We start from the raw sequence: 19,354 nt of genomic DNA, 5'->3' as shown, positions 1-19,354 counted from the left end.
TTCTTTTCTATACGCGAACGGAGTTTTCGTTTCCCCACGAACACGGAATGGTCTTCGCGAACGATAAGAATACGAAGATAGTGCGGTATACATGTGTACATATACGAACGTTTCAGATGGGACGAAAGAAAGAAAGTCGTTTTCGTCGGTTCAGGCGGTTCTCGAGATTCGCACGCGCTTAACTACGAGACTTGCCGGAGGATCGATGAGCTTTGAGAAAATCGTCCAAGGAAAGGGACAGGAAAAGGAAACCCGCGGCCGAACGAGCAAATGAGAGCAAGAGAGAAAAAAAGAGAAAGTTGTTTCAGATCCGCGCGTAACTCGTTGCATTGGCAAACGAATAAACGCGAAAATAGGTAGGAAGAAAGGGAAGGAATATAAACTCAGGCAGAGCGATGTAACGCGATGGAACAGCATTGGCCGTGTTCCAGATTTTCCTAAAATCCCCGCGGGAAAGCTATTTGCCGAAGTTATATGGCAGGAGGGTGGGTGTAGGGTCGATACTCGGTTTCGCCGAGGATATAAGCGGATTTTTTTACACGCGCGATAATTGAAGCACGCTCATTGTTTCTCGGTCGAGACCCTTTCGAGACCCCTTTATCTGCCGCGCCTTTCATCGGTCGGCTTTTTCGTAAACAGCGGGGCAGCGTTAATAGAGAAAACGGACGACATAATGCTGTCTGCGATTTCGAGCATTGTTTCAAATTCTATGTATATAGATACGTATGTATATGTATACGTTTCGCGAGCTCCGACGACAGCAATTTGGCTGTTCGATAGACCGGACGTAACTCATACGATGCCCCCGTTGACTAATAAAATACGTACCGCGCTTGTTTCCTCTCGTCTCGCGGTAGCTCGACACACAGCGTACCACGTACGACACGTTTGCTTCTACGACCGCTCTGAGTCTGTTGCAGCCGCAACCGCATAAGAGAAACTCGCGCCTTATCCTCGAAAAGCGACCGGTCATTGTTTGGTTATTAGATTTCTCCTGCCTCTAGGGCCGTGTTCGCGGCCACGGTCGTGGTCGCGTTCAGCTCTATTCGTGTAATTGAATTTCAACCGTTCGGTTCGTTCGGGATCGGCCGAGACAGTTGCGTGCTGTTGGTCTAGGAACGATCCTTCCCTTTGCATTATCCATGTAAATTGCATAAAGGATGGTTGCGCTCCTCCACCATCTCCACCCTTTTTCCTACCATCTTCCTAGGAAGTTTGCATATCGCCGACATGCATTCGCCTCTAACCTGTTCGCCCCAGTAGTTGATATAGACTCTCGAGCGATAGCCAATCTATAGTCGGCCCATGGAATCAAAAAGTGATTTCGCAACGTCGTTTCCTTATTTTGATATATTCGATCGCGTTCGATTCGACGTGATCCAAGACGAAGAAGTATTCGAGTTTCCCATCGTGCAGGTAACGCACGCTATTCCCTAGATAACTATTCGTGGAACGTGGACGTTCGCTCGCGAGCTTCGAATTGACCTCGCTTCCATTTCCATTTCAACTTCCATTTCGAAACGAAAGGAGCAACTCGACGTTACACGTTTGTTCCCAAACTTTCGACTATCGACGGACAAGCGGAAAAAGTGACCGTAAAAAAGAGAAAGCGAACTCTGGCCGTCAAGTTTCGCGATGTGAGAATGGAAAGCCCTCTTGACGGTAGCATTCGGGATTACGAGTCGTCGGGGAAACAGTTTGCTAGAATCGAATCGGACAAAGTCGAGAGCAGAGACGGTTGGCTTCGAAAGAGAACCGAGGTATTAACGCTAGTCGTAGCTTCGCGTTAACTAGGTCTATTCTCTTCACCGTCGAGGATACAAGCGACTGTTGGAATTTCGAGATTCTCGGACGTTGCACGGCTGACGTTTACGAGCAAACTCGCGGGACCGCTGCGCCCGATTTACCTTTCATCCTCCTCTTTCTCGTCGTTTTGCCCGTAGACCATCCCCCGCTCACCACTCCGTGTGACGCGACGATCCATTCGAAGCTTCGCTGGAAACGTCATCGACTTATCCATGTGTGCTGTTCACTGGCTGCAAGTAGATTTCGAGCTTTGGATAATCGATGCGTTTCGCCATAAAAGCTCGAGGTATAAAAGCGTGTGAGTAAGTTTGCGTAGTCGCGTGTCGCATCGTGTCGCGTCGCCACGAGGCGGATCGAGCACCGCGATAACAAAACTTTCATAACCGAAATCGGGAGACGTGTTGTTCCTAAATTCCCAGCGAAGCTACTTCGCAAGCTCCCTTTATTCTCTACTTCGCGTCTCCGTCGAACCGTTCTATTCCACGTGCGATTTATTGATCCACGCACAATTCTACCTCAACCACCAACTCAAACTCGCTTCGACCAGTGGCGCTCAGTTACGCGTCGCTACTTTCTCTTGTTCTTTCCTTTCTCTCCTTTCCCGGATATTCCGGAAAACGCGAAATTGTTTATCTTCACTCGCGGCTCGTATCACTACCCGATACAACGTAGAGAAACCGATCTGAGGAAACCGGAGCAAAAGTTAAAGGATGTTGGCGGGCGGTAGAGATCGGACGAGGAAAACGGCGAGAATTCGACCGCTTTAACAGTCGAGCTTCGCGTTCCGTAATTGCAGCCAGGCGTTTCCATTACGAATTTAAATATTGATTCCCGCCGCCGCGCCGCTGCCAGCCGTAATGGAATCTCGAAAGCTTGGAAACTGGGCTTTGGAGAGTATCGGTTGGACGAAGCTGCCTCGAACTCTGACCGAACTGTTCGTATGTCGGAACCCTCCACTTTCCGCCTCTTCCGACGCATTCGGAATGGTAGATCAAAGTTGCCAGTAACTAAGCAAAGTCGAGAGCTATGCCGGTTAATCCGCACTCTATCCCATCGGTGCGATTCGTTATTAACTTCGACTGGATACGTTCTTCCGCGATTTCCTTCTCTCTTTCGTTTTCTCTACTTTCTTCGGTTTCGTTCCAGACGTTACGAGAAAAGAAGAAACCAACGAAAAAGAGGCGAAGGGACACAGCAAGTGAAGATCGATCGACGCGAATATCTCGATTTCATGTTTGCGAAAATCGCCGGTTGCGTATATTCTCTCTTATTGACATTCGATATTTGGGTTAAACGAGAGCGTACGTTAGAGAGAGAGAGAGAGAGAGAGAGAGGGAGAGAGAGAGAGAGAGAGAGGGAAAGAAGCGCAATCATAGTGAAAGATGGATAAGCAGTCTTCGTTGCGTTGATCACGTTTCATGTAGACGAGATGTCATCGGCATTGGTGATATACTCCTGCAATAAAAGGGGGTAATATAGAAAGGAAAATCTAATATGAAATGGTATTTTAATATGTACGTATCTACGATCGGTAGGGTAAGTTAAATTCCACTACATCTATAAAAAAATTGACGAGAGTATGATCGCGGTATCGTATTGAAGCGTTTCCAGTTTTCAAAATATTCGATTTGTTTCGGGAAGCTAGTTGGAACAATTACGTTCACGATACGCACGTACATGTTCGATGATCCAGAATATTGTGACGTTCTACCTGGTCGTTCCATTACGTTTTCCAATTTAGAGTTTAGAAGGATTTGCTACCATCAGAGTGACTTATTCCCGCAGCGCGGCGATCGGATCGCACTGGCGCATCAATATTTACTTGTTCGTATTCGACGAACGACTACGATCGCGGACCCATCGGTGCCTTGAATGCAACCTTACCTTACCTCGAAACTACAACCATCCGTGAAGTCATCTTGATCGTAATTTTTTCTCTCAGTTATATTGGAATCGAAACCGCGCAAACACTGCAACACACTTCGAACGAAGTACCTTCGATATTCAGACACGGATAATTCTTTCAGAGATCCCCTGAATATTTCAAATGTCCCGATCAAGCGATGAGAATCATGGTTGTCGGTCCACGTATATTTCATACGAATCAGAAGTTTCGCTAACTATTTAGAGAAGATGTGTTTTATCTTTTAAAAAATTTAGGGTATCTACTAATATATATAATATATAATATCTATATATCTATAATAATATATAATAACTAAGCTTCAATTAACAATGATATCTTAACGATAACTGTTCCGACGCGACGCTAAAAAATCAAACCCTTACGTGGAAATATCTTTGAAAACTTGAGGAAGAATAGAAAAATAAACGCAGGAGCGTCCTCGTAATCGACGTTTTACATAGTAAACAGACATTTTCATGCCAACCGCATTTCCTGTAGGATCATTCGCGTGCAACGAGATCGGAAAAATTGCAAGCTAGCGTGGAACAAATTGAATCAGCTCTGCGCCTTGTAATTCATCGATCGTGATCGATCAACTTGTTCTCGCGAATATGGATAGGATCATTTGATTATGCGGGTTACCAACGTTTCCCTCGCTCCTTCGTTTTCGTCATATTATTATATCAATCTTGAAATGGCACATGCTTTTCGGACTATCACACGTCATATTGGAATCTTCGAAGTTTGACGTAATTCTCACACATTTATGATTTCTGAAATGGAAAGAAGAAACCATTAATGTTAAAGAAGTATCTTACTAAATGAGGGGAGAGATGAGAAGCAACTAAACGGAAACTCCAACAAACTCGTTATTTTCTTTGTTGTTATCGGACCAAGTGTTGTACTAAAATACCTAGGTACAAAAGAACAAATACGTAAAGGTAACGATAAAAATGGCGCAGGATACTACAGGAAGCAAGGAAGCTGGAGAAACGCAGTCGTTTGGCGATCTGCCTGATACATTGTGACCAATGCAACGTAGCAAGGGTTTGGTAGGAATTCGTTGAGCGTGTAGGTCGATGCAATTTCCGAGCGTGGGAGAGCGAAGCGTGTCCGAACCGATTTTGCGGTCCTCCGAGACATTATTGTTCGCATCCGTTACTATTCCGGACGTAACGCGTAGCGAGATTAACGATTCGTCAATTAGCACGGCTAATGTATTTATGAGCCAACCTTGTAATCTCTTCGAATCTGTCCCCTCATTCGTTTTGCTCCTTCCCACATTCGTTAGAATGGGTCCATACTGTTATTCGCGAACAGTTCGCTATCTGTCGGACAAATATATGCATAAAAAAGATCGGTAAAAAGAACGAAAAATATTAAAAATCTTAAGCGATCCAACTAACTATGGGCTGTACTTGTGAGCGATAGTGTTCAGGCAATTTATTACGAAGAAAATTTCGTTTCTGACGTGAATTGGTGTATCGTGTAACGCACATACAGCACGTCAAATTCTTTTAGACAAACGAGAACAGAAAAAAGGACAAGTGCTCGTGCGCAAGTTTGTTTTGATCATAAACAATCTATATTCGAATTGATATTGATATTGCGAATCAAGGCATGGAACGTATTTCGTATCGCACCTCTCACTCAGTCGGATACTCGACTACGGATTTCGCTTCGAATAATAATATAATTGGACAATTCATAGAGGGTAAGTGCTCGTACTTGCGCCTATGAAACGCACGCTCTATTATTACGAACTACCGGCTTTGTAATGCAAAATCAATTTCCTTCTCCCATCTCATACTCATACGTCGCACTATGCAGTGTCGCGTTATCTAAGGATCGACGATCTACTGCTCTCTCTCCTTGCGTTAATCATTCTCTGATACTTTTTGTTCCTCGTCATCTTTTATCGCGATTATAGAGTCATGAAAGGCTAAAGAATTATTCGAATGGAAAACAATTGAACGCGAATCCAGCATATCTGTGTATATACATATGTATAATATATAACGGTAGTTTGCGCGAAATACGGAACTCGACACCCTCCTAAAGAACAGGAACAAAGTTTGGTAGGATCGAGGTGAAATCCTTTGGGGAATTTGATTTGCGTTCCGCGATGGAAAGCTTGGAAAATGCGATCCGTCGTTTGCGTAAAATCGCTTGGCTTAATATCAAGAGCTAAAGAGTTTCTACGAAGCTTCTTAAAAGAAACGACGACGAGAAGAAAAGGAAAAAAAACAAGGATAATAAGGATAGTGAGTGCAAAGAAGTAACGAGAAGAAAGTTACAAAACTACGTAGAAAGGAAAAAAAAATGAGGGAAGAAATTTGTGAGCTTACTACCACCCTATATCCAACCAAGATCGTTTCTAGTTTCGTAAATCTTTGAAAATATCCAAAGATAGCCAAAGGCTTTTAAAAGTGTCCATTCTTCTTCTTGCCTAACCAGTACAATTTATAGTCTCACGGTCGATTTTACGGCACGTATACCCAATACACATAGGACCATGTCAGCCATAACGAACGATTCACCAACAGTGTTTACCAATCTTGGCCACTAAATTAGCCGATAATCATCGGCTTCTTTGATCCGAAATTTAGAAATTCTCTTACGAATTATCTTTGTCTACTTTTCGAATTCTACCCGCAAGTTTTCTTTTATTATAATCAGGTATCCTTGTTGGCTAACATTGTCCTATACATATAGACTTCAAAATGTTAAATGAACGTGACGTCAAAATGTCAATAAACGATCAAAGCTCAAATCGATTAACAAAGTACCGTTAGAAAGAGAGAGAGAGAGAGAGAGAGAGAGAGGGAGAGAGTAAAGATGAAGAAAATCGATAAAAAGGCTGAGAAGGCGTTTTCGCGAGATTCCGGTGAAGCGTGATCAAGAGCAGATAGTCGAAGAAATAGCGAAACGAAGAGAAAGTACGTGATCCGGAAGCTAGTACCGCCTATTGGAAAATCTAGCTATTATACGATGCGTCGTCCTCTAGGAATTGAGTCGACTGACCCCTTGGCGGCTAAGACCGTGCTTTACTTTGCCTTCTCGGAGAACCCATCCGAGGAAGAACGGTATTTTTATTCAAATTTCATTCGATCCGTTCTCGAACTTTTCCTCTACCCATCTCAGCCGGGATCGTATTATGCGGCTTCCCTCCAGTAAAATCGTCTCGCTCTAATGCCGAGACTTTGCAAATTTATTCTATTTGCCAAAAGCCGATCGTCGCTGTTATAAATTCGAATCTTCGTCCTTGACTCTGTTCGATGTTTGTCATTGCATTGCTACGTTATGTGTGGTGTCTTGTTCACCATGATCGTATCTGAACGATTCATCCGACGAATTAACGTCATGGCAAGCACATATTCCACGTATCTACAGTTTCTCAGATTAATATTCAAGCCACTACACTATGACTTTGACTTTATTGCTTTGCACACGAATGGGTCGTTGAAATATCATTTTTAATCATATTACATTTAAAATTAAATTTTGAACAAATTACAAAAACAAATGAATGATTCTCAAAAGAAATAGACATGCGTCAATAAAAAAAGAATAAAGATAAGAACAAGAGCAGCGTGGTCTTTAGTTCGTGAAGAGATAACACCTTCAGCGGTCATGTACACGATAAGAGTTGCAAGTGCGGTAGCAATGTCAGCGCTGAGTTATCGTCTGGTTATTTGCTGGGAAATCGACCCACGCTTTGCCAAAGGCGTTCGGTAGCCAAAGTGAGGTGGTGATGGGGCTTAAACGAGAACGGAACGACAGCCAAAACAACAAATATGAACGCCATGGTTTGAATAGGAAAGGAATGAAGCGAAACACAATCTATCGTTACCATCGCCTCTATGTGTAGACGTGTATATACATATTTGGAGCTGACAATGAGGTGTGTATTGTAGCAAATAGTATCGTTTCAGAAAAATTGATTTAAAGAAAATATAAATGTTACAATTGTAGAACAGAAATACGTTGCGTGAAGTATAAAAAGATTAGGATCGCAAAATATTTTGAAATAGGACAAGAAAACGAAAGAAGACGATAAAAGAGAGCGGAATAGAACAAGCCGCGAGCATTTGTTGCGACGGTAGTTGCAGTACGAGAAGAGTTGCTAATGATTCGCTAACGAGATACGTGCTCGGTCTGTTTCGTACCGAAACGAAAGAAAAACCGACTACCTCAGAAATAAGAGAGAAGATCTCTTCCTCTCGAGACTTCCTCTCTATACCACCACTGACGAGCTTTGTCTTTATTTCGTTGTCTCTTCCTATGATTTCTTTTCTCTGGTTCTCTCCTTATTTCGTGGTATATACTAGCAGTTGCTGCATACCTGTCCTGTCTATCGCATTCTGCGAATATGGTACTTAAATAATGTTATTAACACATTATTTAAATGATTGTTCGTAGCAAGATCGTAACAATTATTATAGCTAACGATATATAAAAGTCTGATAAAAGTCAAATACCGATTAAGCATTACCATTAAATTTGATAATTTCGTGTCAACGTAAGATGATATTAGGATTGCTCGAAACGAACGATTATTCACCAAAATATTTATGCGTTGTAAACCTAAATCAACTCGCGATCAAATTCCAAAATCCCTGCTGAGAATACATCAACGAGAAGCGATAGTCTTCGTATATGTCAGCTTCCTCGATGGAACGATTTTTCCTCTTCTCTCGATTTTCTTTCCTCTTCTTCGCATTACTACCCCTCAGTCCTCGATCTAGGCTAGTTTTATTTCCAACCGCTTTACCTTCGAACTTTTATTTACGTGTCACCGGAAAAGCGTTCTCGTGTCTCAACATAGACGGGACCAGTCTCTGACGCTGCATCTGCACGGATATTCCGATGCCTATAGTTTTCAAAGGCCGCGTTTCCATTAAAGTCTTGCCAACCAAGGATCTTTGCAAATCTATCGAGTAGATCTTTGTCTGCGAATATGCATTTACATCTTGATCGATGAATTTTTTCCATGTTACACGCTACGATATTCTTTCGTATACGCCAATTCCGTATTCGTGATTTTGGAAAACATTTATCTTTATCGCGACATATCGTTTTCATCGATAATAATCGTTAGAACATTATCTATATTTCGAAACAAAAAGAAAACTGTAACGCGTAAAATGTTTCGGGTATGTCTGATGTCTCTTAAATTTTCGTTCTTCCATGATTAAATGACGAATATTTCGATGTACGATCGGGAATCATTCATGTTTTCCTCAATATCATTCAATGGAATTCGTATTCATTTGTTAAGACGTGTGCACTGAATAAAAGTGATTTTCTGTCGGTATCATGACTGAATCCCATTGCCACTCGATGTCGCCATCTTCAATGTTTTAATGCTTTAATGCTTATAAAGCGAGTTATTACTGGATAGTTAGCAAAATAAATTCTTTTCATTTTTTTTTGTTTGTTTTTTTGTTTATGTTGATACATATTGAAACTGTTTTATAACATACTGAAACTGAATCATAAATGATTCTCTCTCTCAAATTTTCGCTGACAAATTTTGAATATACGTATGTCTCTTAGAATTTTTAGGTCTCGTTTCTTCCCATTTCTTTTAAAACATTAGGACTAGATCTGAATTAAGATGAAACTTTCAAGCCACTGTTTACGTTTCCGATCATCTATTTGATTCCTTATAGTCAGTGTTTATACACAAATATTCCTTAACTCTGTTTTAAAGTATGTAGTATATCTTCCATAAAAAATCGAGATTTTATAGCGCGTGCCTTTCTAAAAATATATAATTAGTTAAAATTTAGCGCCTTAATAGTTAAACATACATATGTATATATATTACATATACATGTGTATGTTTATTTATTTTACAATGTTCAGGTTTTTGCCTATATCGTTAGAAACAAAAATTCCAATTTTTCTTTCTCTCTTTCTCTTTCTCTTAACAACAGCACATTTCGGGCTAACCATGCCTAACGTAGCCTGACTTCGGTGATTTTATGGGTACTTAGTACCCGGTAGTTCCTATGTGTCTAAGATTATGATTATACGGAAAACCAATAAGCGGCAAGCGTTGAGCGGCAGAGCGGCAAAACAAGTGACGGTTGAGCGACAGAAAATAAATCAAACCTATAGATTTATACGGAATAAGCTACACAGCTGAGCGATGAATTGTCACTCACCGTTTATCGGTATGATTTACTCTATAAAAATCTGTAGGTTAGGTTAATTTTCTGTTGCTCTATCGCTTACCACTTATCGCCCTCTTTTATAGTATCACGGACTAAAGCACGAAGGCCGTTGGCGAAGTGTATATATGGATGTATAACAAAAGCGGAATTTGATTTTATCGACTTCGGCTGTTGAATTGAATATAATTCGTATACTTACCGCTCTAAATCGTAGATGGCATCATTGGCATAATAGAATGACAACATGCTGCAATAAATTACCTCGTCGGTGCCAAAACAAAACCTATACTTTTTTACACGATCGGTATTTCAGAACATATGACACGGAGTCCCACAAAATGTTAGATCTATCTGTCTGTATTTAGTCAATGCTTATACTAACCAACGCCCAATATAAGTAACTATTCTTTCAAAAATATCTCAAAATGATTGTAAAAAATGTGATCGCGAGTGTTAATTTGTTACTTTTATTCTCAGTGGTAGGTAAGTGTACATGTTTTCGAGTAAAAATTACTTTGGCATATTTTATTTTACATAAAGATTTGGTTCGTTCATTTTAAGGTTATGAATAAACTGCGGAGTTTTATGCAAGTTTATATTTTTGAAAATATAGTTAAGAAAGTATAACCTCAGTACAAAGTTGTTATGCCAAGTATTATAAAAAAAAAACTATACTTTGAACATTTTATATATTTTTTCATAGTATGCACATTCTTTGCAACTTTTCACTTTCAAAATCTCTATTACTGCAGAAAATTTCGCAGTCTAGTTATGAAACATTACTAAGTTTTGATCGATTTTTTACTTCGTTTAAATAAATTTTAGGCACTCAAGCGATTCGTTGTTATCAATGTAGTAGTGATACTGACCCAAAAGGCGAAGATTTGTGTGGAGCGTATGAAAAATTTGATAAAGACAAAAATATCGCTGTAGATTGTAACAGCGAAGAGTCATATATGCCTGGCACCTTTTGTGTTAAAATAACGCGTCAGAGTCCTCGTGGTTTTATTTGTAAGTTTACTTTTTTTAAATTTTGTATTACTACATATTTAGATCTTTTCAACAAGTTAAAACACGTGGTGCGCTTACTACTACACCCATTTGATAATTTCATTGCTAATCTAATTCCCATTTGTTTATTATTTTGATCAATTTTCGAAGGGGACGGTAGATGGCGACAAGTGATCCGTCGATGTTCTTCCGTTGCCAGTACCGGAGTCACGGGTGTTTGTAACTGGGGAGTGTATGAAAATGGTGTATATTGGGAAGAATGTTCCTGTTCTGAAAATTCTTGCAATACGGCATCAACTTTATCGTCATTTCCAATAATCATTTTATTGAATCTTGCTATTTCGATTATTATATTCTCTTTAAGATGACAATATAGAATACTAAGATAACATCACCAAGAATAAGGGAGATTCGAATGGTTGGTTACGAACGTAACAGTATCATATAAAAAGTAGCCTTATTTTAATAAATGAAAGGAATCCGTCCAGAATTATATCAGAATCCGTCCATTTTCAATTATTACATAAATTTATATGATTAATATGTATTTCATGATTTTATAAGTAAATAAGTCAATTTTTATCATACATTTTTGTATTAAATTCAGCCTATAATTTTGTATTTAATTAAGTGTAAATAATCTACAGTAATATTCAAAACTGCTGTATAATTACATGCAATAAACTACATTGTTGGTATAAATCAACTTCGTTAGTAATATAATTTCTTCTGAATCTGTATTTTTCTTTCAATCTTTTTCTTTACATAAATTGCTCTTAGACCTTTTTGCCAGTGATAATATTGACAGCTAACAAAAATTTATGTAGAAGAGTGAACTGTTTACATGGGAAACATGTTTGGATAATTGAGGTTCTGTTGTACAAAATATTTCATAGGTAAGTAAAATTATTAAAGTATTATAATTTAAGATATTATCTTATAAAACTTTGTTAGATGTTAGTACTTAACCCTTCGTGAGCAAGCATATTTTTTGTATCTTCTATGGGCAATCTGAGTCATCTATAATTAACTTTTTTACTATTCTTCTAACTTCCAAAAAATCTCAAAAGATTCTAAAATACTTATTTTTATTTTTTATTACTTAAATACATATTTTGTTATTTATCTAAGGAGTTGTTAACAAAAATAAAAATTCGAAGGAAAGTTTAAGAAAGGTAGTAATTTGTTTAAAAACAAATATTTTTGTAATATATAAATATAAAAGAAAATTATTACATAGTTTTGAATTTCTTGTTATAATCTTTTAGAAAATTACATGCACATTCGCAACGGCTGCGAGAAGTATAATTATTTTAAAGTCTGAATTTTGAGGAATTTTGAGGAATTTTGAAACAATAATGCAGGAAAAATCAGTGTATGTATTACAAAAAGTTACGGAAAATGTATAGAAGAAAACCTCATCGATTTCGATGATTTTTTAATATGTGATGGTGGGCATGATTAAGAACAATCTTTTTTTATACATATTACTGGCAGTCAACCTTAATTTCCGAGATATTTGCAAAAAACAGTCGCTACTAATACAGTGAATTTTGGATATAATTGTGCATTTGTGGCAGCGCATGCGTCAATATTGGTTGCCGGCTGTCTTACACTATATTAATACTCACACTCCGCTATTAGGATTTCATTTTCATTACAGCGATCAAGGTGAATCTCGAAAATTTTACCAGATATTAGGAGAATAATGAAAAAATAAAAATTTACTTACTTCTGAAAATAGTAACGAGCAACCTTGGTCGTTCACAGTACAAGGACAATTTTTATTACTTGCTGCTCTAGAATAAACCGACTTGCACCAAATTCCCATTAGTTCTAAGGACCCAGCTAGTTTTTGTCTGAAACTTTTGATTGCCCGCAATGTAATACATATGAATGATTCTTTGCTTCATAATTTCTTCTTATTTTTACATTTGAAGCAATTGTTATTTTTTTACCAAGTAACTATAACATGAAAATGATTTTGCTGGTGCTGGTATATAAAATTTCAAATCTGATATGACCTTATCAAATGTTATATGTTGATTATTAATCCTTATTAATAAATACGATAAATTCAACAACGATCCATAGTAATATATTATAAAAATAGACAGTCTAATAGATGAAACCTCATGCACATGTCTAACAAATATTTCATTAATTTTAAGAATTGTTGAAATAATTGACTCTGATTTAAAATAATAAGATTATAAAACTAAATTATGTATATTAATTTGTATAATGAAATTAAAATAGATGTTTATATTATGATTAATATAATGTTTTTTTTTATACGTGGGAAAATCCTCATGGATACCCCGCCCCCCCTCGCTTTTCTGGGAAGCGGCGGGGTAGACTTTACCGACTAAAACCCCACTGTCGACCGCCTGACGCTCGGCTGGGATGCCCCAGGACCTCTTTCGAATTACTGCCGGGGCACTCCTGCGTCTTCTCCTGTCTGAGGGAGTCCTTCCTTGGTTAGTTCGGGCATTGGGAGGGGCCACCCCTCTCAACGCTATCCCCTGGGCCGTCGTGCAAGTCTGAGGAGATCCAGATCCTCCTCGGCGTGTCGGCCCCTTAATATAATGTTGTCTGCGGAAAGGCTATTTGCAATTGTAACTGTTTGAAACTGTGAAATAATATCTGCTTCTTTATTAAAATCAAACATCAAAATGATTTTTCTTGCAGAATTGTAAAAACTAAAATAAGAAATATATCATAATTAATATTATAATATGAGTTAAAATATTTCCATTTCTATTATTTCCACAAGTACAATCAGAATATACTTAAAATGGAATAAAATGAACATTTAATATGAAGATCTGTAAATTCTTCTACATGTTCTGTATTCGAATGATTTTTTATAACAGCAGAACCCATAAACATTATTGCAACTTTATCTTTTGATGTTAAGAAACTCTACAAAATAACAAGTATTAATCATTCGAAGTAAATAATATTAAATCTAATTTTTATACTAACATTTTCCCAATTAAATTTATATTTCAATTTTTATATTTCTGATAGTTTGACAAAACAGTAAATTAAAATTGTTAATTTTTAGCAATGTCAGAAGCACTTATAACATTGATTGCAATGCAAACTCAAATGTTATATTTTAGATATGAAAGTTGATAACTATACTGCGAATTTTCATGCAAATTCATATTTTTTAAAATATAATTAAAAAAGTAAAACGTCGATAAGTATTGAAAGGAATTCCCGAAATTCAATATTGCTATCTTATTTCGAATTAAGCAGATTTTGTAAAATTTTTTCATATAACAGAGAATGAAATTAAAAAAGAGTCGATAATTAAACTCCAGGAAAAACATAAAACAAATAATAGTATTTCGCCGGTTTAACTAAAATTTACTAGTTATGTGAAAAAAAAACTGAATTGGATATTATATTTCAAGTAGGCAACCTTAGCTAGAAACCAGTGTGTTAGAAATTATAGTCAGAGAGGAAATCTTTCCTGTTTGGTTGCACGCTAGCATATACAAGAAACTAACTATTTAATTTCAATGTTAGGGATCTGCCCTGATTGGTTCTACACTAGGGTAAACAAGAGCCTATTTAGTTCCACGTTAGAAGAACCTATTTAATTGCACGGTTTTACGGAAAGGTTCATATCTACTTCTCTATCTGAGATGGATAAGTATGAGAATAACAAAATCGTGTAATGATTAAATTTAGTTGTCTGAGAATGAGAAATTAATCATTTATAATATTTTTTTTAGAGGACAAAAGCAAATCCTTCCTTTCAAACGACAATGGATCAGTGCAATTGTGCAATAATTTTAATAAAATTCTTTATACACAGTAGATTTAAAAATTTTTAGATTTGAAATTAAATTTATTTTCCTTGCGATAATATTGTTATTATAAGAAAACCTAAATTTCATTTTATTAGTAATTTTAGTAGTTGATAGTTTGCGAGTAATATTTCTGGCGCGATGTACCTGTTTTTCGTATTCGTTTATAAAAATGATAAAAACAGAAGTATAAACTAACTGTAGATAAGATTTGACGTCATCACACATTTTTTTCTATGATTTTTATCCATCTTACTTTCATTACTGAGTAAAGCTTATTAATTCTCTGAATGTTAATCTATAGATTTAATCTATGGAAGATTATAATACATATTGAGATTGACAACTTAACGCAGATGCGCTTAATAGATTGCTTACTTGAAATTGTATCCAAAGACCGCCTTTTGTTTAAATGCTTAACATTATAAATAACAATATGTAATGACACGAGAAAAAGAGAAAGAACAATGGGCTAGTATGCTATGATATATCATGTTCGTGTCTATTTTTATTACCTATTAAACAAATGCAAGCTTTAAGCTAAAGATCCATTGGCAATCAAAAATGAAACAATTTGCTTCAATGTATTTATATGGAACTGTTCCTATAGACAAACTAAACTGGAAAATTACTTGAGAAATTGGTTTTATACAAATATATGAAACCGTTTCCACTGAAGCTATGTTCGAGTGCCTTGAAGGCCGATTTAGCACGGACTAGCATGGAAATGTCTCGTGAGCAATTTTTCGGCGATGTCACAAAGGCCTACCAAGCCCCCCAATCGGTTGATCACTACGCTATTGTTTCTGCTTGTCAGTTTGTAAACTTGTTACGATTAGCAACCAAAATTTATTCGAATGACGAATAACAAAAGAAGAATAAACAATAAATACACAATTAACATTAAGCACTTAGTATCATAATGATGAAAAGTACACATATTTGGTTGTTAATATTTGACAGAAAACTAAAATTTAATGATTTTATTTATGTTTTTTAACATATCTAAAACATTTTCTTATTTTTTACTATTATTTAACCATCTGAAAAATAGTTTGTAATTATTTAATCATCAAACATTCCAATTTACAAACAAATAAATTTAATGAATATACAAATATATAACAGATAGCAAATTTCAATCATAAATAGTAAATAATTTATATCATTATGATACATGACTCACCCATTGAAAAGGTCCAGATCTATTTGCTGTTTCTACTAACATAGGTCATATGCGGCAGATCAGATGACTCTGGAGGGACGTGTACATCATAGAGTCCCTCAAAGAGCTTTCTTGCAATCTTGTGAAGGCCCTTTCTTCAACGACATAACAGTTTTCGCCTGTTCTTAAACGAAAGAACAGCGCTTCTGCTCAGCTCTATATTGTAAAACCGGCGAAGTGCCTTAAAAGATATTCATGCCAATATAATTGACATACAGAGTGCCAAGAGTTAATGTTAAATCGGAATGGTGTATAGAAAACATATTAAAATTATTGAATTATTCTACTGATCCATTATCGATTAAAAGGGAATATTCTCTTGTTTCCTCTAACAAAAATATTGTAATGTAGATCAGAGACGTGTTCAATATAATGATGAAGTCAGCTTCTAACATTTAATTTTTACTGAAAATGGTTACATCTATACGCAATGGAGGCTCCTACTCTATCTGACTATTTTTTCTCCGCAGAAACTTCGCGTATTTTCAGCAGCACGTTTGGTGGGAGTATTATTACCAAGGGATGTTGGTAACGAAACGGGTTTGTGACATCAGCAATTTGCTATTGAGGCCGTACTGAAAAACTCTAAAGAATCATGCCTTATGGAATGTTCTTTCTTGGAAATCATGACTTTCTCAAAAATAGTTTTTCAGGCGTAAGCCGTGCTAGCTGTTTACACGACAATTTCTTCTTTGTTAGCGTAGTTAGCCGCTACAATATAGTAAACAATTAATTTCTCTTTCTTAGGCAACTTACAATTAATTTAATTATTGCGCGATTTTTATGATTCTCATACTTGTCTATCTCGAATAGAAAAGTAGATATAAACTTTTCCATCTAACCGTACAATTAATAAGTTCTTGTAGCGTAGAATTAAACAAGATAGATCTCTAACTTATAGGTACTTGCATATGCTAACGTGGATCACCTTTCAGTATCGTCCGCATGATGCAGCACTAGCCCGGGAACCAAGCGTGAGCACTTTCATTTCCACTCTGCTATAGTTTGTCCAATGAGACGAAAGAGTAGACATAAACAAAATCTGATTGCTGTGACTGCAGCTATTGACTCCCAAGTAATAACCCTCTATATTGGTAATTCTGATTATTGTGAATTGTGGGGAATTTTATATTAAAATTGTTGGATTTTTTCATAATTTGCGCATGTCTTGCGCTTCTCTCTCGCTTTGTTGTATACAATCACTCTTTTCTTTGCAAATGTTCAAGTTCGAAGTTTGATCAGTGTTTAAAGTGGCATGTGATATTGGTGAAGAAAGGTTAGAAGTTATTACACGGACAAAGGAATTTGCTGTTAAAATTGAAATAGACTATCATATACAATGAATATTGCGGATGGAGTTGGATACACGCGATCGGAAGTATTTGTACTTGTGGCAAGAATATCGTTTATTGCGGCTTTTGGGTTTTTCAGTATGAAATGGATTATGAATCAACTTGATCCTACAAACAATGCAAAGAAAAAAGCCAGAAAAAAGGTTATACATTAATCATTTAATATTTTCAAAAATTAAGTCTTACATAACCTTTGTTCTCTATATATCAGAAAGGCAACCTTAATTTTTTATATATTTTCTATGAAAAAGTGTGATTTAAATGTTCTATAGGCACAAGAACAGTTACGAAAATTGGCCAAAACTGATAACCTACTGTGGACAGTAGATATGGATCAGTTGACAGATTATGAAATGATGATAGCTAATCATATAGTGGATCCTAAAGATATCCGTGTTTCATGGGAAAATATTGCAGGCCTTGAACATGTTATACAAGAACTCAAGGAAACTGTAATATTGCCTATACAAAGAAAGGAATTATTTGAAGACTCTCAATTAACACAAGCACCAAAGGTATATGATTCTATATCGTTAAATGATTTATATATTATAATCTGTATTTTAATTTTAGGGTGTGTTGTTGCATGGGCCACCAGGTTGTGGTAAAACAATGATTGCCAAAGCAACTGCTAAAGAGACTAAAACATGTTTTATTAATTTAGATGTAAGCATTCTAACTGATAAATGGTATGGTGAAAGTCAAAAATTAACTGCAGCTGTATTTTCATTAGCTGTGAAACTTCAACCATGTATAATCTTTATTGATGAGATAGGTTGGTGAGAAAAAGAATGTATCATAATGTATTTTGTGCTATCATCAATGTTGTAAAATATTCTGTGGATTTTTTCATAGATTCATTTTTAAGAGCACGTAATTCACAAGATCATGAAGCAACGGCAATGATGAAGGCTCAATTTATGTCTCTTTGGGATGGATTAATTACAGATCCTTCTTGCACTGTTATAATAATGGGTGCTACTAATAGACCACAAGATTTAGACAGAGCTATTCTTAGACGTATGCCAGCTACTTTCCACATTGGTTTGCCAGTAAATAAAATTTATACAAATTGATAAAAAATCGTGTATTCTTGCATATATGTCACATATTCATGTATGAAATACTGCATATTTACTGCATATATAACATACAGTTCTTATATATATAATGATATATATTTCAGAATGAGCAGCAACGAATGCAACTTCTGAAACTGATCTTAGATCATGAACCAGTAGCTGAAAATGTGGATATAGCAAAACTAGCGAAAATAACAGAAGGCTTTTCTGGATCAGATCTGCAAGAACTTTGCAGAAATGCGTCTATTTATCGTGTTCGAGATTATTTGCGAACTCATACACAGTTAATATTTATGTTTAATCATTACTTTAAGAATATATGTAAAAGTTGATATTAAAACGCATAATTAATTTTTTTTTTGTATTGCAGAAACGCAAGTACTACCAGTACTGACGATGAGGAATATCATGATGCAGTACGACCTATAACAATGGAAGATCTTCTCACATCGTACAAAAAGATAAAAACATCTAAAATACATACGGGTACTCTTAGTGCTCTTAAATCTGATATAGATTAAACAAGATATTATAATATATCAATCTACTTTAAAATTCTTTTATTTAAGAAAAAAAAGTTAGGAAAACAATTTTATAGTAATATTTCTCCTTTTCAAATATCCAAATGTGTGTAAAAAAAATTTCTGCCTTACTGCAAAATTTCATAATTGGTAAATAATTACTCACACTAAAAGGAATGGAGCGCGTGAAAGAAGAATGTATATATGCATAACCATGTATATAATATAAAATTACGTTTGATAAAATTACTAACCTACATATTTCAAGAAGAAAAAATTTGAGTATAATTTAAATTATTACTGTGTACAACACATTGGTTTAATAAGGTTTATGATACGAAGATAATGTAAAACAGCCTATACTTTCTTCACACGCAATTTGATTAAAAGTCACTGAATCTTTCAACATTTATATTTTGACATTTTAATTTAATTCGATTTTAAT

General features: G+C 36.1%; 2 protein-coding genes and 1 long non-coding RNA gene across 3 annotated transcripts; 2 read left to right on the top strand and 1 right to left on the bottom strand.

The window, feature by feature from the left end:
• The first annotated feature begins 10,217 nt into the window (after positions 1-10,217).
• Positions 10,218-11,492, top strand: LOC122565882. Its single transcript, XM_043722362.1, has 3 exons — positions 10,218-10,377; positions 10,720-10,905; positions 11,056-11,492. The coding sequence occupies exons 1-3, from the start codon at positions 10,320-10,322 to the stop codon at positions 11,271-11,273; spliced, it is 462 nt and encodes a 153-aa protein (XP_043578297.1). The 5' UTR covers positions 10,218-10,319; the 3' UTR covers positions 11,274-11,492.
• On the bottom strand, positions 11,245-16,887 carry LOC122565884. The gene is made up of 2 exons (XR_006316306.1): positions 15,916-16,887; positions 11,245-13,511 (listed from the first exon to the last, which is right to left on the bottom strand). It is a non-coding gene; the product is annotated as an uncharacterized LOC122565884 (long non-coding RNA).
• Positions 16,888-17,097: 210 nt separating this feature from the next.
• LOC122565880 (outer mitochondrial transmembrane helix translocase) lies at positions 17,098-19,321 on the top strand. The gene is made up of 6 exons (XM_043722360.1): positions 17,098-17,449; positions 17,579-17,821; positions 17,880-18,081; positions 18,162-18,358; positions 18,493-18,671; positions 18,759-19,321. Exons 1-6 carry the CDS (start codon positions 17,294-17,296, stop codon positions 18,907-18,909), a joined length of 1,128 nt encoding a protein of 375 aa, XP_043578295.1. The 5' UTR covers positions 17,098-17,293; the 3' UTR covers positions 18,910-19,321.
• The last annotated feature ends 33 nt before the right edge of the window (positions 19,322-19,354 follow it).

The sequence above is a fragment of the Bombus pyrosoma genome, linkage group LG3 (assembly GCF_014825855.1).
Source record: "Bombus pyrosoma isolate SC7728 linkage group LG3, ASM1482585v1, whole genome shotgun sequence".
NCBI classification, from domain to species: domain Eukaryota; kingdom Metazoa; phylum Arthropoda; class Insecta; order Hymenoptera; family Apidae; genus Bombus; species Bombus pyrosoma.
Note: the sequence above shows the minus strand (reverse complement) of the source record. Positions and strands in the feature narration are given on the sequence as shown.

Excerpts from the sequence above, each read along its gene's own strand:
- LOC122565882 (XM_043722362.1), top strand. The coding sequence starts at position 10,320 with ATGATTGTAAAAAATGTGATCGCGAGTGTTAATTTGTTACTTTTATTC. Across the intron at positions 10,378-10,719 it reads ACTTTTATTCTCAGTGGTAG|GCACTCAAGCGATTCGTTGT; the intron begins GTAAGTGTACAT and ends AATAAATTTTAG. Across the intron at positions 10,906-11,055 it reads GAGTCCTCGTGGTTTTATTT|GGGACGGTAGATGGCGACAA; the intron begins GTAAGTTTACTT and ends CAATTTTCGAAG.
- LOC122565880 (XM_043722360.1), top strand. The coding sequence starts at position 17,294 with ATGAATATTGCGGATGGAGTTGGATACACGCGATCGGAAGTATTTGTA. Across the intron at positions 17,822-17,879 it reads AATTAACACAAGCACCAAAG|GGTGTGTTGTTGCATGGGCC; the intron begins GTATATGATTCT and ends TTTTAATTTTAG. Across the intron at positions 18,359-18,492 it reads CTTTCCACATTGGTTTGCCA|AATGAGCAGCAACGAATGCA; the intron begins GTAAATAAAATT and ends TATATATTTCAG.